At 37.6% G+C, this 23,833-nt stretch overlaps 1 protein-coding gene across 1 annotated transcript; it reads left to right on the top strand.

Annotated features, from left to right (window-relative positions):
- Nucleotides 1-2,671: 2,671 nt before the first annotated feature.
- Nucleotides 2,672-23,715, top strand: AKAP3 (A-kinase anchoring protein 3; the record flags this gene model as incomplete). The annotated part of the gene is made up of 3 exons (XM_080660777.1): nucleotides 2,672-2,767; nucleotides 13,792-16,071; nucleotides 23,560-23,715. 3 exons carry the CDS (start codon nucleotides 2,672-2,674, stop codon nucleotides 23,713-23,715), a joined length of 2,532 nt encoding a protein of 843 aa, XP_080516903.1.
- Between the last annotated feature and the right edge of the window lie 118 nt (nucleotides 23,716-23,833).

The raw sequence follows: 23,833 nt of genomic DNA, 5'->3' as shown, positions 1-23,833 counted from the left end.
GAAATTAGGCTAAAAACTTTTTGTTTCCTCATTGTTAAGTAAGCCTATATTGAACATAGAAAATAGTAATTTCAGAAATTATTGGCCAAGAGATGAAACCCTTTTTGTCACCAGGAAACCATCAGACTGCTCCAAGAATAAGATCTGGGATTTTAAATTTGTATGTCATCTTGTATTCATTGCTTGTGTACTACATGTGAAAAATAATAAGTCAAAATTATTATTTTGTAATAAAAGCAATATGGTTCATGTGTAAAATTAATCATTTTTTGTGTTTTTTATTGTAGATTCCTTATATTAAATGGCAGGAGGGGTGGGTAAACTTAGGGATAGTGAAGACAACAACACATTAATCAAGAACTTTCTTCATATCTCAGAACCCATCCTCAGTAAGAGTAAGTGGTCACATCTTTTCCTTACTTTTTGTATTTAAATTATATTCTTTTTAATTGTGATATATAGCTTAAATAAATCTGTAATCCTGTTGATTTTGTTGTTTTCTATGAGAAGTAACTCATTAAGATGAAATAATAAACTGGAAGCTAAGAGACTTACATTTCAATAGTCCAGGACAGCCCATTTCCAAGGCTTCTCATTCGTTGGCCAAGTAGTAGTATCATCCATTTTTTTCTTCATGGTAATGATTCAAGCATAAGAATATTTATATCTAATATGAGCTGCTAAGAGACAATAAAGAGTTTATTTCATAGACATTAACAGCTTCCTTATTGGGATTATAAATAATATCAAAATAAGATAACAAAGAAGGTTAGACAATGTTAGAGAAAATTTCTAAAGAAAAGAATAAATAATGATCTTTCTGGAGCTAGCCTGTCTGTCTCAGAGAGGATCTCTCCAAATAAGCCCAAGCCCAGGAACTCCCAATTCTAGATGCATGTTAAAATCACCCATGGAGCTTTTAAGAAATTCAATGCCTACGTTTCATCACCCTAAACCCATTGAAATAAGATTCTCGGCAGGGGGGGCGGGGTGGGGCGGTGATGGTACCTCAGATTCAGTATTTTTTTAAAACAGTTTTCTGGGTGATTCTAATCAGGGTGGAGAACTCATTGCTTACCCAAGGAATCTTATTACAGTGTCAGGAAGAGTAAAAGAAACGGTTTCCCTAGCTCAATGACCCAAGTCAGTGATTGGGGTGTTAAAACGGGTACAAATCCTGTGGGAGCAAAGAACAAATGCAATTGCACCATGAAAAATTGGATAAGCTTTTGGACTTTATTAAAATAGGTTTTAAAGCAGTATATTTCTTAGAATCAAAATATCGATATACTATATATGTATGTTTCACATAGATGTTTGGGGACATTTTGATGGGAAAATTGGCTGTCTTTTTCTATGTTGTTTATTGACAAATATAGATCTAAGCAAGGTTTCTAACAAAAGAAAGGAAATTTCATTGTAGAAGGCTGGCCGTGGAAGTTTGGCATGGAAAAGGGGGGAAAGAGAAGCTTCTAATGCTTGTAGATTATCAGTGGGCAAAGATCATGATAATTAGCCATGTTCCCGAGGACTAGCAAATAAGATGCCGTGAAAAATGGATGAGAATAAGGCCAAAGGAGTATTTGGAATAGGGGCTATGAAGCTCATTTGTGAAGTAAGGTGATAAAAACAGCAAGGATTAGCAATTCTTTCAAGAAAAATGGTGACAGCTGAGAGAGAAATGGTACTAGCTAGAGGGAGAGGCTTGGGGTGGAAGAAAACAACTAAAATGAGTATCGGCTTTCTGGCTTAGAAAAGCAGGTTGATGGATGTGTCATTACAGAGATTAGGGATTAGAGAAAAGTGTTGGAAGGGTTATGAAAGATCAACATCTGCAAAGTATTACTCCTCCATAGACAAAGGCCCATTGGGTGGTGCATATGACATCTGTCTTCTTGCATTTAGTAGTTTCGCTGAACCAGGGAGGAAGAATTCCTCCAGGATCCTTAGCTAATTGTAGGAGGAAGAGCCACTAGACTTACCGCTAATAAAAGTAAGCTGGTGGTCTGGAAATTAATTAAAAATGAACTGTGTGCCCAGCCGGTGTGGCTCAGTGATTGAGCATCAATGTATGAACTAGGAGGTCACAATTTGATTCCTGGTTGGGGCACATGCCTGGGTTTCAGGCTCAATCCCCAATATAGGGTTTGCAGGAGACAGCCAATCAATGATTCTCTGTCATCATTGATGTTTCGATCTCTCTCTCCCTCTCCCTTCTTCTCTAAAATTAATAAAAATATATGTATTTTTAAATGAACTGTGTATTACATTTTTTTAGAGTTGGTGGGGCAAGAACAGGCAGGGAGGAGTAAATTAATTCTATTTTATCATGTTGAATTTTGAGTGTTTACTGAAAATCCAAGATGTGGAAGAGCTGTCAAGCAAGGACACAAAAAGCAGGACATGACTGCTTAGGTTCTTTGATGAACAAATTTGTATTAAGCACCTCTAGTAGAGACCAGGCACTGGCGTTAGCACAAGAAAGTGTTTAAGAAATCTTCCTGCATTTGAGAGCTGAAGTCATCCAGAGGTAGGTGAGTTTGAAGTAGCTCTTGGCACAGGTCACTATTGAAAGCATTGCTCCTGTTTTCCACACCTCAGCTATTTACCTTATTTCTCCCTACTTTCATATAACTTACCTTTCTGATAACTTTTTTTTTTCTACTTCCAGATGTCGGAGAGGGTTGACTGGTTACAAAGCCAAAATGGGGTGTGCAAAGTTGATGTCTATTCACCTGGGGATAGCCAACCCCAGGACTGGAAAATGGTAAGTGGTCAACCTCCTTACAAACACATACTGGGTTCAGGGTATGTGGAGTGCCATTAAGAGTAGCCCTATTGTCTCCACCACCACCACCCACCTCTCATTTTTGAAGACTGATTTCTTGAGAAAAAAATGAACTTCTTTAGAACAAAAAATTCCCATCTATAATTTTTGGAAAACGTTCCTATAATATGATATTTAGTAGGAGAAATATGCTATAATTAATGAAAATATATATTACAGCTATAAAATTTTGTTCATAGAAAGTATTTTCTGAAATGTAGGCTGCCTCAAAATTGTCAGAACTATAAACTGTCATCTAAGTAATATTGTCATTCTGCCTTCATCATTCAACCAACATTTATTAAATACTTACTTAATAAGTCAGGGTTGAGTCAGAAGAGGGAAACCACACCAGTAATTTCATGTTAAAATACTGTTTATTAGAGGTAGTTAATCAAGTTAACTACTAAAGCTGTAAAGAGGAGACTCTAGAGTTCTAGCAGTAGCAAATGCAAAAAAGCAGCTACCACTAGGCTGAGAGAGTGAACAAGGAAGAAATCAAAGAATTCACAAAAACTCCTCTTTCTTAATCAAGGCTGCTTAAGATCGCTTTGGAGAAAGTGTGGTTGTCATGGGATCACACAGCCTGCCTAAGAGATAAAACAATTTACATATCTATAAAAGACATTAAGACATCCTATATAATAAAAAGGTAACATGCAAATTAACCCTCACACCCTCACAAGATGGCTGCCTACAACCAGGCTGGCAGGTGGGTTAGTGAGGGACGACCAAACTACTGAACAAGCAGGCTGCGTGGGGCGACCAGGCTGGCAGGGGGATTAGTAAGGGATGACCAAACGACTGAACAGCAGGCTGCATGGGGCGACCATGCCAGCGGGGTGGGGGGTGTGTGACCAGGCTGGCAGAGGGGGGCAGTTAGGGGTGACCAGGCAGGCAGGCAGGTGAACGATTAGGAGCCAGTGGTCCAGAATTGTGAGAGGGATGTCCGACTGCCAGTTTAGGCCCGATCCCTGGGATCAGGCCTAAACCAGCAGTTGGACATCTCCCGAGGGGTCTCAGATTGGAGAGGGTGCAGGCTGGGCTGAGGGGGATCCCCTCTCCTCCCATGCATGAATTTTGTGCACCGGGCCTCTAGTATAGATAATAAATATCCAGTTACTATAGAGTAAGTGCCAACCAAATCTGTTTCTACCAGATCTTTTATTTATCTCTGTCCTTTCATTTAGAAAAGCAAAAGACAGATGAGTTTCAATATTAAACAAATTAACAGAAATTTTTTCATTTTTCATTGAGAAACATTCTGGGAAATGCAAAAAAAGAACAAAACAATTTCAGTTTTCATAGACATAATTAATTTGAGAAAATAAAAAATAAATATAAAAATATAAATATAATTTAAAAGCTCTAAATAACTGGCAGATACTAATTATAAGAAATCTATGAGAATTTGCCAAATGGACTTTCTGGACAGTAATTGCTATAGCTATTTAAAGAACAGATAATTTCAAAGTAGGAGGAACTGGAGAGCATTATGCTAAGTGAAATAAGCCAGTCAGAGAAAGATAAATATCACATGATCTCACTCATTTGTGGAATATAATGAACAACATAAACTGATGAACAAAAACAGATTCAGAGACAGAGAAGCGTCAATCAGACTGTCAAACCTCAGAGGGAAGATAGGAGAGGGTGGGAGTAAGGGGGAGAGATCAACCAAAGGACTTACATGCATGCATATAAGTCTAACCAATGGACACAGACACCAGGGGGTGAGGGCATGAGTGGGGAGTGGGAGGTGTGGGGGCAATGGGGCAATAAGGACACATATGCAATACCTTAATCAATAAAGAAAAAAAAATATGCTTAAGTGAGCTAGAGCTGAAGAAGAATAGAATGGAAAGTTTATAGTATGTTGACTTAAAACTAAGCTTCTGCCCTGGCCTAGTGACTCAGTTGATTGGAGCATTGTTCCATACGCTAAAAAGTTGTGGGTTTGATTCCCAGTCAGGGCATAAACCTAGACTGTGGGTTCGATCCTGGTCGAAGCGCATAGGGGAGACAACTGAATGTTGTTTCTCCCTGTCTCTCTTTCTCTCCCCCTTCCTTTCTTTCTAAGATCAATAAAAACATGCCCTCAGGTGAGAATTGAAAAACATAAAACTAAGCTCTTAAAGCAAAAGATGGCTGAGGAGAGAAAATTGCCCCCCCACCAACTGCCTTAAACCTTTTCATATTCTTTATGAAGACATGAAATTTTCCCCTAGCTTTGATTAAGAAAGACTCAGAAATAATTTGATATCCACCTCCCCTAAGTGTTCATTTTATTATTGCATAAAAATAGAAAGAATTAAAGTTTGCAAGAAGTCTAAAAGGTTTTGAAAGAGATGGATATTTAGTTGTACACTGCATTGATAGAAAAAGAAATGTGATTGGCCTTTCAGTCAGTCACTATGACTTCATCAAGGACTTTTGCAAAATTCTTCTGGGTCAAGTGGAATAATGAACATAGGGTACACACATTTTAGGTTTAAAATACATCTACACTAATAAAAGAGAAACATGCAAATTGACTGTCCCTCCGCTATGCCCATCAGCCAATCAGGAGCAAATATGCAAATTAACCCAACAAAGATGGCAGCAGCCACGGAGCTGGAGTGAGCAGGAGGCTTGGGTTGCCCCCAGTGATGGAGGAAGCCAAGCTTTCTGCCCACCCTGGCTGCCACTGAAGGAGTGGCTGGGGGCCTGGGTCACCGGGGGCATGACCAGCCTGAAAACTGCCCTCAGCCCCTCACCCAGGCTGGCCATGCCCCCCATGGGGTGAGAGTCCCCACTGGGGGGCTTGGCCAGCCTGCAAACAGCCATCAGCCCCTTACCCATGCTGGCTATGCTCCCATGGAGAAAGAGTCCCCACTGGGGGGCCTGGCCAGCCTGAAAACAGCCCTCAGCCCCTTTCCCAGGTTGGCCATGTCCCCTCAGTGGGGACCCTCACCTCATGGGGGCATGGCCAGCCTGCAAACCACCACAGGCCCCTCACCTAGGCCACCCTACACCCCAAGGGAACCCCCACCCTGATCCAGGACACCCTTCAGGTCAAACCAGCCGGCCCCACCTGTGCACCAGGCCTCTTATCTATACTAGTAAAAGGGTAATATGCTAATTAGACTGAGAGACCCTCCAGGAGACCTTCTGGACGTTCTTTTGGTCAAAGCCATGGTAGCGGGGCCAAGATAGAGGTGGTTAGAGGCCAAGAGGGAAGGGCAGTTGTGGGTGATCAGGCCAGGATGGGACCGCAGTTGTGGGTAATCAAGCCAGTGGGGGGGCCATTGGGGGTGATCAGGCCGGCAGGGGGGGCAGTTAGGGGTGAGCAGGCCAGCAGGGGGGCAGTTGGGGGCAAGCAGGCCAGTGGGGAGGAAAGGTGGAGGTGAGCAGGCCAGCCGGGGGGGGGGGCAGTGGGGGCGAGCAGGCTGGCGGGGGGGGGGGGGAGTTGGGGGCGAGCAGGCCAGTGGCAGGGGGCAGTTGGGAGCGAGCAGGATGGCAGGCAGAGTGGTTAGGGGCAATCAGGCAGGCAGGCAGGTGAGTGGTTAGGAGCCAGCAGTCCCGGATTGCGAGAGGGATGTCCAACTGCCTGTTTAGGCCCAATCCCTGTAAACCTGCAGTAGGACATCCTTTGAGGGGTCCCAGATTGGAGAGGGTGCAGGCCGTGCTGAGGGACACCCCCCCCCCTTGCACGAATTTCATGCAACAGGCCACTAGTAGACAATAAAAACCTATAAACACAGAAAGTCTTGGCCAGTGTAGCTGAGTTGGTTGGAGAGTCCTCCCATACACCAAAAGGTTGCAGGTTCAATTCCCAGTCAGGGCATATATCTAGGTTGCTGGTTCAGTCTCTGGTGGGGGCATGGCCAATTGATGTTTCTCTCTCTCTCCCTATCCCTGTCTTCCTCTCTCTCAAAAACAAACAAATATAAACAAAACCTAAAAACACAGCATGCTAACACAACTCTATACTCCATCATGAAGCTCTATGCTCTGCTGTAGGTTTGTTGCTATTTTTTTAATGTTCTGTGAAAGAATTGAAAAAGATAAAAGAATAAATCCCACATCTGCATTAACCAGACTTACCTTTACATGTTAGCTCAATTATGGAAACACACCTATTTGCAGATAGTGTGCCTTTCTGTAAATAAGTAGTCACTATTAAGGGATAATTTTCAAAAAAGGGTGAAATCAAGGTTCCCAATCAGATATGAAAATGAATGCATGTTAAAGATTTTATTTAACTCTTTAATGAGGAAATCAATGAAGTGTTACAACCAGTTAAAGAAGAATAAAAATATACATATTTATAGGTCAGGAATATTGAAATAAATGCACAAGTAGAAGTAAAGCTGGCTTCTTCCACAGTGGGAAAGGGAAGTGAGATGAACCTCCACTGGGCAGAATTTACATGTCTATAGACAAACAGAATTATTTTGCATTGCTATCATTATCTACAGTTTACAGAGATGTAAAATAGCTTCCATAGAATCGGAAACAGATTATGTGGAAAGATGTAAACAATGCCTAGTCTATAGACTATGGGCTAGAGAAAATATATAGTTTTCTATTGAAGTACACATTTTTTCCCTACAGTTGCCTTCATTTTAATCAAAATTCTTAAAGTAAGATAAATTTTGATCACAAAATCAGAATACTCTCATCAGAATTGGCCTGATTATTTACATACATGCAGCAACCAGATAGTTTGCTTTGCTGGAAATTTTCATAAAGAATCTTAGATTGGACTTTTAAAGGCCTTTATTACTATTCTGTGACTAGAAATTCAAGACTAAGAAACTCCACCAGGTTTTACCTGCAGTTCCTAGAAAAACAAGCATGTATGCCATTAGATTTCTCTGACATTATGTTCCTAAATATAATCTCAACCATTTCTATTAATTATAACTTTTTTCAAAGTATTTTCTGTTCTTTCTATTCAAAAAGAAAACTATGGAGGGAGAGGTATATAATTGTGAACTATTACACACTAGCTAATGTACAGACTAGCAGAGCTCATGACACATAACACAATTTCTACAGCCACACACAGTCCTTCTACAACCTATGTGGCAAAAAATGAACACATTCATTAACAGATCCAAAGTCATATACTTTCTATAGCAATAAAAAATAAGAAGCAAAATCATATAAACTATGCTTAGTTATCAATATTTCCTTTTCTATTTTACTTAGGTATAATCTAAGTAACCCATGAATATCCATTAACTAACTCGACTTAATACCAGTCCAGTGTTTTAAGTTACATAAAAATGTTGGAAATGCCCTGGCCGGTTTGCTCAGTGGATAGAGCATGGGCCTACGGACTGAAGGGTCCCAGGTTCGATTTCAGTCAAGGGCACATGCCCGGGTAGCAGGGTCAATTCCTAGTAGGGGGTGTACAGGAGGCAGCCAATCAATGGTTCTCTTTCATCATTGATGAGTCTCTCTCTCCCTCTCCCTTCCTCTCTGAAATCAATAAAAATGTAAAAAAAAAAAAAGTTGGAAATTCATGATGAAGTTGACATACTATAAACATAAATTGAAATAAAGTTTGTCAGAATAATTATTCAACTGTATTAAATACAAATTTATATTTTTCAGCATCTTAAACATTAAGTAGACATAATACTAGCTTATTGGATCTGTGTAACATAAATTTCTGAAGATCATATCAAAATGAAATAAAAATGAACACTTGTATTATTCTTAACACTGATAAATCAGAAAAGACAAAACTATTTTTATCCTACTAAAATTATTAAACTAATCTTGCTTGCCTAACTTAGACTTATCTAACTTATCTAACTTAATAAAGATTTACCTAACTTATGTAAACTTAGGTTCCTAAGACATTTCTGAGTCAGGGTCTATAATAATACTTTATCCAATCAGAATAGAGGTCTTTTAATTTAATAGACTTTATAATCTAACTTATTAATACAATGTGGAGATAGGAAAACATTACTACTTACACGTAGTGCTTTTCTGAATGACAGACACAGTGATACAAACCTAATAGACAGCTTATAGCATCAGCCAGCCATTAGATTCACATGTCCAGTTTTCAACAAAATGTCACAAGACATACAGAGAAACAGGAAAGTATGGCTCATTCAAAGGGGAAAAACAAAATCAACTGTCTCTGTCTCTGAAAAAGCCCTGATATTAGATCTACTAGACAACACTATAACCAACTGTCTTAAAGATACTCAAAGAACTAAAGAAAAGATTTGAAGTCAAGAAAACAGTGTCTGAACAAACAAGAAGTATCAATAAAGAGACAAAACATACAGATAACCTAAAAGAAATTCTGGAGGTGAAAAGCATAATAATGGAAATGCAAAATTCACTAGTAGGATTTAAAGGCAGATTTGAGCAGGCATAAGAAAGAATCAGCAAACTTTAAGATAGGAAAGTGGAAATTATTAAGTCTAAAGAACAGAAAGGAAAAAGATTGAAGAAAAGTGAACAGAGCCAAAGGGGCCTGTGGGATACCATCAAGCAAACAAGCATATACACTGTGGGAGTCCCAGTAGGAGAAAAGAAAGAGAAAGGGGCAGAGAGAATATTTGAAGAAATAAAAGCTGGAAACTTCCCAAATCTGATGAAACATGAAATTAAACATCCGTGAAATTCAATGAACTTCAAGATGAACTCAAAGAAACCTGCAGTGAAACACATTATAATCAAACTTTCAAAAGACAATGACAAATGGATCATGGATAGAAATGATGTTAATCACTTCTAGGCCTGGACCACAAAAGCCTCCTATCCAGACCTTTACTATCTCTGTTGTTCCTCATACACAGGCTTGAAGAAAAGAATCTGAGGCCAAAGAGAGGGTGAAATCCTGAAAAGCAGAGCCTGGGTCCCTGAGTCACTGCAAAGGCAGTTGCTCTTTGAACGCCCTCTCTAAGCAAAGTGATCAAGGCCCTATTTTGTCACACCACTGAGTTGATTTAAAACTAGCATTACCCCAAATAATAGATTTTGCCTGTCATTTTGTTGCCAGCCTATTATATCTATCAAAATGCTTAAAAGTTCATCTCAAATATCACTTCTTTTTTAAGTTACCCAGCCAAAATTATCTGTCCCTCTTCTCATATTAAATATATCTATTTTAATTATTTTATAGCACTAATCACATAGTATTTAATAATATTTCTGTTCATGTTTTGTCTCTACAATAGATTGTATATTTCTTTCACTTTTATATGTTTTTGCAGTGTCTAGTAGTGTTGTACACAGACATGATATACACTTTGCATTATACAGGTAGTTGTGTTACACATCATTTGTCTCCCCTAAATCACCTCTGCAGTAGCAGGCCATCAGGTTGGTGGGCCTGGTGGATAGCATCTACTTTGGAACCTGATTTTCCGTTTCTTGAATGCTATCTTTGACTCCATCACCTTTTCTCTGTCACTTTCTCAGATATGCATAAGGGCAGCTTCCCCCACTCCCCACCCCTAAATCTTCATTTTAAAGCTAAATTCTGTCCATGAGGAAGTTCCCACTTGTTATTGACCTTCAGTTCTGAAAAATAATTTTTAAAAGATTTGTTATAGCAGCTCAGTAGTTTCCCCACACTTCCCACTCGGTGTGATAGGAATGAATCATAAAACACATCCCTAGCCATACTGTCTTTCAGAATTTCTCTTTCCACCCAGAGTACTACTTTCCCATACATGCAAGAAGTCAGGTTTCATTCCCTAGTGCTTCTATAGCTAGTTAACTATGTCTCACTGCACTGCCCTAAAGATCAAGCTTATTGGCTTCTCTCTTAACTCTTTAGAAGTCTAATTTTTATTTGAAATGTTAAAGTGGTATTAGCTAGCTTATAGACACCACATTAAGTGTACAAGTTATTTTGTGCATATTATCTTATTTAATCTCATTTAATTCTAATCACAATCATGAAAAAAATTAAAATAACAATTACCATATAAACAGCATTTCCACTTCTGAGTATATATCTGAAGGAAACAAAACCATTATCTGGAAGAGATATCTGCATCCCTATGTTTTTTGCAGCATTATTTACAGTAGACAAAACATGGAAGCAGCCTAAGTGTCCATCAGTGGATGCATGGGTAAAGAAAATGTGATAAAATGAGATATTATTCAGCCATAAAAAAAAGGAAATTTTGCCATTTGCAATAGTATGGATGAACTTTGAGGGCATTATGCTAAGTGAAATAACTCAGAGAGGGAAAGAAAAATACCATATGATCTTATATGTAGAATCTAAAGAAAAAAAGAAAGAACTCATAGATATAAAACCAATTCATGGTTGCCAGGGGTGGGGATGGGGGGACAAAATGGGTGAAGGTGGTTAAAAGATACAAATTTCCAATTATAAAATAAGTAAGTCCTGGTATAGAATGTATAGCATGGTGATGATAATTAATAATATTGCATTGTATATTTGAAACTCACTAATAGAGTAGATCTTAAAATTTCTCATCATAAGAAAAAATAATTTGAACTATGTGTGGTGATAGATGTTAACTAGATTTATTAGTGATCATTTTGAAATATATATAAATATTGAATCATTATGTTGTACATCTGAAACTATTATAATTTATATGTCAATTGTATCTCAATTAAAAATAATAAACTTGAAGCCATATGTCAAAAGTAAAAACAGAAACACAAAACTCACCTGTCCAAAAATCAAAGGGCCCCTCTCCTTCCAAATGGCACAAAATTATTAATTGATTTTAATTTAAGACAAGCAATAAATGCTAGCAAAACAGATTTTCTGTTGTGTCTTACCTAACAGAGAACAGAGCTCTATAAACCATAATTCATTAAAGAATCAACAAGTGGCGAGACAATAAAACCAATTTCTTAGTCATTACTGCTACTATTTAACCAAAGTGAAAATCAAAAGCAAAATTACTGGAGAAGAGAGTTAAAACTAGAAAAACAGAATACCTGCATAGTTCCATTACCACTGGGCATTTATCTCTGAGGGCCAAGAAGCACCTGGTACACTACTCTCATGATGACGTTTATGTCTGTTAGGTGAGCATAAAACATCTTGGCAAAGATTTCCAAAACTATTAAAACATCATTTTCAGAGAAAGGTGAAATAATGCCTCTCAGAAATATATAAAAATAAACTCATGTTAAATATTTTATTTAACTTATTAGCCAAGAACTGGTGTGGTTCAAAGGACAATCTAAGAAAAAAAAGGACATATTTATAGATTAGGAATATTGAAGTGAATGTGCAAATAGAAGCACCTTTTCTACAATGTATCCCTCCCTGGTCAAAATTATTGTGTGTATAAACAACAATTATATCTCATTGCTATCAGTTGTCTACACTTTACAGAATTGTAAAATAGCTCTAAGAGAATTAGAATCAGAAAATGTGGAATGATATGCTATAAATTATGCAGTTTTCCAATGAAGCACAAAATTTCCCTACAGTGCCCATTGTTAATATTAGGATAATCAATTAGGAAGACTTTGAACCAAGCACTGTGGCCAACAGGCAGCTTAAACCAGCCCTGCAGAGGACTGGTACAACTGCTTTCCTCTTCTTTCCAAGTCATCAAAATACAGTTGTGGGTAGAGAGCTCCAATTTTAGAGTAGGATCTGGATTTGAATACTAACCCTTATCATGTAGTAGCTGTGAGATGCTAGTGAATTTATTTGACTTTTCTGTGCCTCAGTTTTCCTACCTGTGAAACTGGACGAATAATATCTACCTTACAGGCTGTGTATGAGGATTAAATTAAATATTGTATGTAAAGCACTTAGCACAATGCCTGGCAAACATAATATTTAAAAAATAGTAGCTAGAAACTATATGACACTTGATAATTGAAGTGCCAAATTATCTTTAAAGATGGGCAATACTTGTTATTCCAGAAGCTATAACTCCAATAATTACAATGATCCTTTACATTGGATAGTGAATAGGGCAATTTTACATACATTCTTATTTTAGCTTGTGTTCAAGTGAAGATTATAAATTACAAAATATAAACATATAAGTATGTGCATGTGCTTATCACAGCTAGTGTCCACCAAAGAATCTGTATTCCCTTAAAACTAATAAATTGTCCACAGGTATTAACTCCTCAATTATAAATCAGAATTTTAACTTAAAGTGATATTAAATAGTCCTTTTGAAGCCATTTAGCATATCCAGATTATGCTTGTGTAGCCTGGCAAAGTGATTATGCACAATTATCCTTGAATTTTATAATTTTTTGAAAACTATATTTTATAATAAGAGACCTAAATAAAAACAGATTAACCATAGGAAATAGCAATTAATATTAATATAAGAAAAATCTTATTTAGTTAAAATGCTAATTCAGCTGTGATTGTGATAACTGTCAGCTCTTAAGGATACATGTTGTTAGATGCAATATAGTGTAATGGCTGAGAGCATGAGCTCTGGAGTCAGATTGCCAGGGTGGGGATTCTTGTTCCATCAATGATTAGCTGTATAACCTCAGGCGAGTAGCTAAATCTCTCAGTTCTTCAATTTCCTCCTCTGTAAACTATCCTATATAATAAAAGCGTAATATGCTAATTAGACTGGGCATCCTTCCAGACGACCTTCTGGACAAAACTGGGACTTGTTACAAGGGATGCTGGAGTCCCAGGTGCCAGAGGGAAGCCGGTGCTGGCAGCCAGGGGAAGGAAGGCCTACTCTTGCACGAATTTCATGCACCGGGCCTCTAGTGAATAATAAGAGAGCTAACATTTAAGTTTACTATGAGAGTAATATTAAATGAGATAATAGTCAAAATAGTTGAAACAGTGCCTGATAAATAGTAAGCACTTAATAAACGTTGGTTACTTTTATTGTGATGACAGAGGAGTTCAGGCTTGAGCGAGGTGACCATTTTTGTAACTGATCTTTGAGTTGTCCTGAATATCCCCTATGTTTACTTTGTTGTAGTCGGATGAATACTTGTCTGTTTTTAAGGAAGTCTCAACTGATCCTGTCAGAGTGCTCAGCTGGCTCCGCAAAGACCTGGAAAAAACTACAGCAGGGTTCCAAAGTGTTAGGTTCAAGCCTGGAGAATCATCACCTGATGGGGAAATGACCAACTCAGGAGACCCACAGAAGGGTTTCACCGTGGACTACTACAATACCACCAGCAAGGACAATCCAGGGAGATTTCATTTTGAGATGACTCACAAAGAAAACCCTCTCCCAGGTTCCAGTGTCCAAGATGATAATGGGAGTACAGTGGATGAAGTTTCCTTCTATGCTAACCGCCTCACAAATTTAGTCATAGCCATGGCCCGCAAGGAGATCAATGAAAAGATCGATGGCTCTGAGAACAAATGTGTCCATCAGTCAGTGTACATGGGGGATGAACCCCCCCCTACCAAAAGCCTGACTAAGGTGGCATCAGAGCTGGTGAATGAGACTGTCTCTGAATGTTCTAAGAATACTACCTCAGATAAGGTTCCTGGCTCTGGTGACAAGGTCTTAGGATCATTGCAGAGTCCCTCAAATTTGAGATACAAGACCACTTTGAAGATCAATGAATGCAAGGGTCCAGATGGCAAGCCTAGTTCTAAGAAGTCTTTCTTCTATAAAGAAGTGTTTGAATCTCATAATGCAGGTGATTCCAAAGAGGGTGCAAGGTCCTTACCTGGGGAGAGAAAGATGTTCAGAGGGCAAGAAAGGCCTGATGATTTTACAACTTCTGTTAGTCAGAAGATCATGACCTATGCTAACAGTGTGGTGTCTGATATGATGGTCTCCATAATGAAGACTCTGAAAATCCAAGTGAAGGACACAACCATTGCCACCATCCTGCTGAAGAAGGTACTACTTGGGCATGCAAAAGAGGTGGTCTCAGATCTCATTGACTCCCTCATGAAGAACCTCCACAACGTCACAGGGACCCTCATGACTGATACAGACTTTGTCTCAGCTGTGAAAAGAAGTCTCTTCTTTCATGGAAGCCAGAAGGCCTCAGATATTATGGATGCTATGCTGTGGAAGCTATACAGTGTGATGTTTGCCAAGAAACCTCCTGAGAATATCAGGAAAACCAAGGACAAGTCTGAGAGTTATTCCCTTGTCTCCATGAAAGGAATGGGTGGTCCTAAAAACCAAAAGGTAAATTTTGCAACAATGAAATCTGAAGGTAAATTGAGGGAAAGAATGTTCTCTCCTCCATGCAAACCAGAGAAGACTTGTGTTGAAACTTTGGGTGAACACATTATCAAAGAGGGCCTTAGTTTATGGCATAAAACTCAGAATAAAGAAGGAAAATCTCCAGATTTTCAGTGTGCAACATCTCCCAACAACCAGTATGACCCTCCCCCAGACTTTCCGCTGGAATATCCTCTGGATACTTGCAATTTCATCCCCCCTGTGCATCACCTAGAGAACCCTGAGAATTTTATGTGTGATTCAGACTCCTGGGCTAAGGACCTGCTTGTATCTGCATTACTTCTGATTCAATACCACCTGGCCCAGGGAGGAAGCATGGATGCACAGAGCTTCCTTGAAGCTGCTGGTAGAACCAACTTTCCTACCAACAAGGCCCCTGTAGTTTCTGCTGAGACCAACCTTAAGTCTTCACATATGGAAAGTAACCAAGAAGAAACAGAGAAGAAGGATCTAATGAGTGTTTTCTTCAACTTTATCAGGAATTTACTTGGTGAGACCATTTTCAAGAATGACTATAGCTCTGAACCCAAGGTGCCAGAACCACCAATTAAGGAAGACCTATGTGAAAGACCTGTACCCCCTTGTCCCATCAAAGTGAGTGAAGGTGATGAGGCTGGTGGTACTCTTGCTGGGCTGGCCAAGATGGTCACCAGCCACATGAATGGGCAGATGATAGAACATCTGATGGACTCAGTGATGAAGTTGTGTCTCATTATTGCCAAGTCCTGTGACTCTCCCTTGGCAGAGCTGGGAGATGATAAATCTGGGGATGCCAGCAGGCCAACTTCAGCCTTCCCAGATAGTTTCTATGAGTGCTTACCTGTCAAGGGCACAGGGACAGCAGAGGCTGTCCTGCAGAATGCCTACCAAGCTATCCATAATGAATTGAGAGGTGTATCAGGACAGCTCCCTGAAGGATGTGCATCAACCAAAGTGATTGTCAGCAATCAGAATCTAATTGATACAGTTCAGAACAAGCAACTCCAAGCCGTACTTCAATGGGTAGCTGCCTCTGAGCTCAATGTCCCTATTTTGTACTTTGCTGGTGATGACGAAGGAATCCAAGAGAAGGTAAGGAAGAAGAGTCAGAGGAATTTGGAAATATTTATTAATGGTTTGTTGGGGGTTTAAGTTATGTTTTCTTTCTAAATGGGAAGATAGCCACAAGAATAATGGGGACAGTAAGAATTTGAAGATCATGCCTCTTGGCAGAAGTAATGGGTAAAGTAAAATTATATTTGCCCAATAAGAATCACTGTAAAGGGGGAAGAAGGAGATATATGATAAATCAAATCTGATTCTTTTTTTCTGCATATATTGGTGGGATTGCATAGATGAGGAATTCTAAGAGACTTGGTAAAAAGACTCAGATTAAGGTCAGGGCTTCAGGCTGAATTTTGGATAGGACAGCATTGCCCAAAGAATGAAAAGGGACTGCTGGAAAGCACTCTAGGGATGTGTTAAGAGGGGGGGGGGGGGAGGTGGCATGAAGGATCTAGATTGATAAGCCTTTCAAAACTTTCATTCTTTTAGCTGGTTGTCTAGGAGATATTGGGGATTTGAAGGGATTCAATAACATCCCTCTTCTCCTTGCCTTACGTTCTAAATCAGTTGAAAAATAAGACTAAAGAATAAGGCAAATGGGTCCATCCAGTGTGGCTCAGTGGTTGAGCATCGACCTATGAACCAGGAGGTCACAGTTTGATTCCTGGTCAGGGCACATGCCCAGTTTGCAAGCTCAATCCCCAGTAGGGGGCCTGTGGGAGGCAGCCAATCTATGTTTCTCTTTCATCAATGTTTCTATCTATTCCTCTCCCTTCCTCTCTCTAAAATCAATAAAACAATTAAAAAAATAATAAGGCAAATGGGAAATCAACTTATCATTGTTATTACTGATAAAGATAAGGCCTTGGAACTGCTCACTGAAGGGAGATTTTGAGTCTGGAAAGCGTGGACACTTACGCAAGTTGCTACCTCATGCTATGGTAGAGGAATTAAGAAATAGAGACTATCCTCACCAGACACACACACTAGTTTAGGGCTTTTGATTATTGTGTCTCAATCGATAAAAGTGGAACAATGGCAATTAACAATTAAATAGTAAGGGGTGGCACAAGAGGCTGGGATTATTTATTAAAATAATTCATACTCATAGAAACCAGAGGATGTGTAGGAATAGGCTTTGTCTGTTTAATAAGTGGCATTAGAAACCCTTGCAACTGGGTTACTTGGTTTATCTGATGACTGGGAAGACATAGGATTTGATAGCATCCAGATTAGTCTCTACACCTAAACAAGAAAATACCTGATCTGTAGAAGGCTACTCAAAATGTAGCCTATTTGAACCAACAACATTGGTATCAGCTGGGAGCTTGTTAGAAGTTTAAAATCTCAGGCTCCACTTCTGCCCTACTGAATCAGAAACTTTTTTTTTTTTTTTAGCAATTTAGCAAAATCACCAGGTGATTTGTGTGTACATTTGAGTTTTCCAATCCTACAAATATCCCTAAAAGTTCTTAGCAAACTGTAAAGTGTCTCTGTCGCTACAGTTTTACAAGTATGTAAAACATAGCAATTTACAGAGGGGGGCTATATTCACAAAAGCTATAGACTGATGAAAAAATATAAAAAGAAGCATAGTTCTCGTGTACAATGTGTGAAACAAGCTTTTGTTCCATTGCCATCTCTTAAGTCAAGTCATTGTATATAAAATACATTCTGGTTTTAGATTATTTTGAATTAGAATGTCTATAACATACTTATCTAAAATGGGCACAATAGACTTGTAGTCCTTCCCCTGTACACACACACAAGCACACAATACCCATACATCTTTGCCCATTTGTAAAGATAAAGACAGTCGTCTATTTTATTAATGGAAAAGAATGGAAAGGACATCCAAACTTCAACTAATGAGGAAATTTTCGTTGAATATCAGTATATTTTTAGGAACAGTTGGATGAAGTATACATCAAAGAAACTTCCCAAAAGATGATTTGAAATTTTTTGGGAGAGAGATTTAATTACTGTATAAGAATATTCTCATGCTGACTTGAACCCAGTAACACTGGGATGCCCATGAGCCCACTTTAAATTAATTTGTATCCATTTTTTAATAGGTAATGTGTACATAGTTCAAAATCCAAAGGCACAAAAGGATGTACAGTGAAAACTAAGGTGTTTTTTTCTCTCATTCTTATCTCCCATCCTGTTGCTCTCTCTGGAGAAAACCATTTTTCTCTCTGGAGAACACCAATTTCTTGCTTATCCTTTTAGAAATACATGTGCATACACAAATAAGTACTTATATGTATGCATCTTATTTTAAGTCTCAAATGGTAATAAGATATATATATATATAGGGTGTCCTAAAAATGTATACACACTTTACAGCTGATAGCTCAGTTGATGTTTCTTTCTTTTCAGATTTAACCCATTGAAATTAATAATTATTCAAAGTGTATATACATTTTTGGGGGACACCCTATATATTCTGTTCTGCAACATATAGAGCTGCCACATTCTTTTTAATGGCTGCATATTACTTCATTGTATGAAGGTGCTGTATTTAACCACTCTCCCATGTATGGACATTTCAGTTGCCAATATATTGCTACTATATGCAATGCCATGTGCACAGAATTCAAATGTATCTGTATATGCTGAATACTTAGAAAAGGATTAAAGATCACCATAAATGTCTGTTTGTATATATATTTTTTCTATTTGTATATTTGAAATATATTTTCAAATTGCCTTCCATAGAGCTTGCACCAAATTTGCATATCTACTAAAATAATACAAAAGTGCATATTTTCCATACTTTAATCAACAGTGAGTGACAAACTTTTGATCTTTGCCAAGTGTTGCCTTCCTTTGTACTTGGCTTATTAGGAATGAGGGTGAATATCTTTTTAATGTTAGAGCCATTTGAATTCCCTTTTTCGTGGATGAATTGTTTGTTTATACTTTCAGCCCATCTTTCTACTGGGTTGTTGGTCCTTTTCTTTGTTGATCTGTAGGAGTTTTATGTATAAGGAAATTAGCCTTTGTGATATTAAATACAGTTTTTAATCATTTGCCTTTTGGTGTTTTGTTTTTGCCATATAAAATTTTTTAAATGTTTACATAGTCAAATCTAAGACACTTCTTTCTTTTATTTTTCCTGGATTTTATGTCATATTTTGGAAGACATTCTTTACCCCAAGATATTAACAATACTTTCCCATGTTTTCTTCCAATGCTCACTATTTTTTTTAAAAAAAATTAACATTTTGATCCATTTTTATTTTTATATAAAATATGAGGTAGGAATGCAATCTCTTATTTTTTTCCAGATGGATACCTACCTTTGGTTCTTTTTCTGAACTTTCTTTTCTGTTTCATTGAATTGTGTAACTATTTACTATTTTAATACTATTTAAATTAGCACACCATTTTAATTACTGTCATCCTATAATTTTTATTTATTTACTATTTTTTAAAATATATGTTTTATTGATTTTTTCAGAGAGAGAAAGGGAGAGGGATAGAGAGTCAGAAACATTGATGAGAGAGAAACATTGATCAGCTGCCTCCTGCACACCCTTTCCTGGGGATGTGCCCACAACCAAGGTACATGCCCTTGACCAAAATCGAACCTGGGACCCTTGAGTCCACAGGCCAATGCTTTATCCACTGAGCCAACTGGTTAGGGCTCAATCCTATAATTTTTAAAATATCTGATAGGACTAAACTCTTTGTTTTTCTATCTCAGAATTTTCTAGGCTATTTTTCTCAATTTGTACCCCCAGCCTCAGGTAACCATTAACTGGATTTCTATCATAGATTTACCTTTCCAAATTTTTAAACAATGGGGCTATAAAATATATAGTCTTTTACATCTGGCTATTCACACTTAGCATATTGTTTTTGAGGTTTATCCATGTTGTTGTAAAAATCAGTAGTTCATTCCTTTGTATTGCTGAATAGTGTTTCATTATGTGGATAAACTACATTTTGTTTATTCATTCACCAGTTAAGGCACATTTGGCTTGTTTCCACTTTTTTGCTATCATGAATAATGTTAATATGAACATGCACATACAAGTTTTTTGTGCATATACATTTTCTTTTCTCTTGGGCAACAAGGAGTTGAACTGCTGTACTTTATGGTAAGTATGTCTTTAAAAACTGCCAAACTGTTTTTCAAAATGGTTGTACCATTTTACATTCCCACCAACAATTTAGTTTCTCCACATCCTCATCATCACTGTTTATTATAACTATGATGGTGGTATCTATAGTGGATTTCATTTGAGCAAATTTTTATGTGCTAATTAGCTCTTCATATATATTCTTTGCTGAACCATTTATGCAAATCTTTCGCCCATATTTTGACTGTGTTGTTTTCTTCTTGTTATAAAGTTACAAGAATTCTTTATATATTCTGGATACAGGTTCTTTATCAAATATATGATTTGCAAATATTTTCTCCTAGTATATGGCTTTTTTTTTAATGGAGTCTTTTGAAGAGCAAAAGTTTTAATGATAAAATCTAATTTATCACTTTTTGCTTTTATTGCTTGTGTTTTGATGTTGTATCTAATCTTTGCATAACCCAGTGATTGGTTCTCCACTGGAGGCAATTTTGCCCCCAAGGGACATTTGGTAATGTCTGGAGCTATATACTGTTGTCAGAACTAGCAGCAGGATTGCTACTAGAGTGTACTGGGTAGAGGCCAAGGATGCTGCTAAGCATTTCACAACGCAAGGACAACTCCACAACAAAGAATAATCTGGCCCATAAAGTCAGTATTGCCAGATTGAGAAACATTGACATAACCCAAGGTTATGAAGATTTTCTTCTTTTTTTAACTTCAAAATATTTGATAATTTCAACTCATATATAGGTATGTGATACATTTTGAGTTCACTTTGTGTATGATGTGAAGTAGGGATCTGATTCATTATTTTGCCTGTGGATATGCAGTTTTCTCAAGACCATTTGTTGAAAATATAAATGGATATCTGACCTTTTGAATTATTTTTCCCTTTATAAAAATTAACTGACCATAAATGTTGAGGTTTAAGCTTTTTTTTTTTTTTTTAAATAGGTGTTTTCATGGTACATCTTTTCCCATAGTTTTACTTTTAACGTACCTATATCATTTAAACATTTGAAGTGAGTTTTTTTGTAGGTAGCATATAGTTGGGTTATATACATATACATATGTATATAAATGTATATATTGATTTCAGAGAGGAAGGAAGAGGGAGAGAGAGATAGAAACATCAGTAAAGAGAAAGAATCATTGATTGGCTGCCTCCTTCATGCCCCACACTGGGGATGGAGCCCACAACCCAGGCATGTGCCCATTCGGGAACTGAGCCGTGACATCCTGGTTCATAAGGTCGAAGCTCAACCACTGAGCCACACCTGCCGGGCGGGTCATATATATTTTTTATTCTGACAATTGATGTGTGTAGACCATTTACATTTGGTCTAATCATTGGTATGTTTGGATTTAGGTCTACTATTTTAATATTAGTTCTATTCTATTTTTCCTTTCTATTTTCCTTCTTGTTGCCTTCTTTTGATTTACTTAAACATTTTTTAGTATTCCATTTTAATTTATTTTATTTTTTACTATATCTCTTTGTGTAGTTTTTTTAGTGTTTTTTCCCCTAGGAATTAGAATATATATAACTTTTAAGTCTATGTAGGATAGTTATCACTTCAACTGGAATGTAGACATCTTACCACTTAGGCCCCTTTACAGTTTCCTTACATTTAGTTATTTTATGTATTTACTCTATGTAGATTTAAAAACTTTCATACAATGTTATATTTACTTTCAACCATAAAAGTATTTTATAAAACTGAAATTTTTACTATTTCTGTTGTTCTTCATTTCATTTATTCTCACTGTTCCCAGTTTCCTTCTGATATCACTATCCTTTTGTCTTAAGAAATAGAACATATTATCTGACAGTGAATTCTGTTTTCTTTAATCTGAAATTTTCTTTTTTTTAAAATTCTTTGTTGAAAGTATTACATATGTCTCTCTTTTCCCCCATTAACCTTTCCCCGCCCACTCCCTGAAATTTTCCTTATTTGACCTTTATTCCTGAAGTATATTTTTACTGGATGTAGAATTCTGGTTTGACAGTTCTTTTCACTTAGTGCTTTACTCTGCCTTATCTTTCTGGTGTCTATGGTTTCTGATAAATCTGTTGTCACTCAAATTGTTGTTCCCCTATAATGTGTCATTTGTTTATGGCTGCTTTTGATTTTTTTATTGTTTTGTTTTAAGCAATCTGATTATGACAAGTCTTAAAGGGAATTTCTTTAAGATTATCTTATTTTAGGTTTACTGAGCTTCTTAAATTTGTTACATCCTGTGGCACAAATTAGGGAAGCTTTCATCCATTATTCAAGTATTTTCCTATACCACACTTTTACTTCTCTTCTAGGATTTTCATGACATAAATGTAAAAAAATTTGTATTGTTCTACAGGCCCCGAAGGTCTGTTTCTTAATCTTTTTTGAAAGAAGTTTAATCAATCCTGTTTTTCAGTGTGGCTAATTTGCATTGTTCTATCTTTAAGTTTACTGATTTTCCTCTCTTTATTCTGCCCATCCAATAAGTTTTCATGTTGAATTTTTTGTTTTACTTCTAAAATTTCCATTTGGTTCTTCTTTATATCTTCTTTATGCCAAGACTTTCTGTGTTTCCATTTGTGTCAACAGTATTTGTAAGTAGTTTCTCACATGGAAATTTTCCCTTCTGAAAGAGCTCCTGATATTGGCCTGTTTACTTGCTCTTTGACTTTTCATCATAGAGTCAGGTGCATAATATACAAAATAAAAATTAGGTTACTTTAGTTTTTTTGCTGCTATGATTCCAGGTGAATGGTAATCTACTATGTTCATATTAGAATAGTTGCTTTGGATATTTTTTCTCATTTTATACTTGGAAAGAAAACTAAACATTGGTTGAGAGACCTGAGTATGAATTTTGCCCTTGCCAATTTCTAGCACTGTATTACTGACAAGTCTTCACCTCTCTGGGAAACATTTTCATGAAGGTTGAATGGATCTTTGAACTGCATTTCTTCTCTAACACTTGAGGGGTCTCTCATCTGTGGGGCATGGGACAGCATCTACATTGTCCTTTAACATATTTCTTTCCTGCCCTTGTTGGTCTTGGGACAATGATGGGGACTGCTTGATGATATTACGTGAATTTAAAAACACTGGAATTCTTAGAAAGCAAGAATACCATTGACCAAACAGCCACTGGAAGCAGGAAGATTTTAGTCTAGAGGGAAATTATATTTTCCATATCATGGACAGGTGGATGTTAATATCTCTTCTTAAATTAAAGGTGATATAACCAACTTTCTTCTGACAATAGTCCAGCAAACTTTACAATTAAGTCTCAACATCTATTTTTAATCCCTTCTGCTGAAGTTTCTCCAAGTCTACCTGACCTCTTTGTTCTAGCCTTGGCAGAACCTTTCTGGCCTGTTCTGGGATGTTCTGCCCTCCACTACTGTTTTCTTTCCTTTCCACAGCTACTTCAGCTCTCAGCTGCCGCTGTGGACAAAGGACGCAGCGTAGGGGAGGTTCTGCAGTCAGTGCTGCGCTACGAGAAGGAGCGACAGCTGGATGAGGCAGTGGGAAATGTTACACGGCTGCAGCTGCTGGACTGGCTGATGGTGAACTTGTGATGGGAGCCCAACCACTGCTTTCCCCTTTTCCAGCAGTGGGCCCAGCCTTGCCCCTTCCCTTCATTTTCACTTCCACAGCTCCCCTCTCTATATCCTCACAGAGCCCTAACATTATCTT

Source organism: Plecotus auritus, assembly GCF_963455305.1.
Source record: "Plecotus auritus genome assembly, chromosome: 3".
Lineage (NCBI taxonomy): Eukaryota > Metazoa > Chordata > Mammalia > Chiroptera > Vespertilionidae > Plecotus > Plecotus auritus.
Note: the sequence above shows the minus strand (reverse complement) of the source record. Positions and strands in the feature narration are given on the sequence as shown.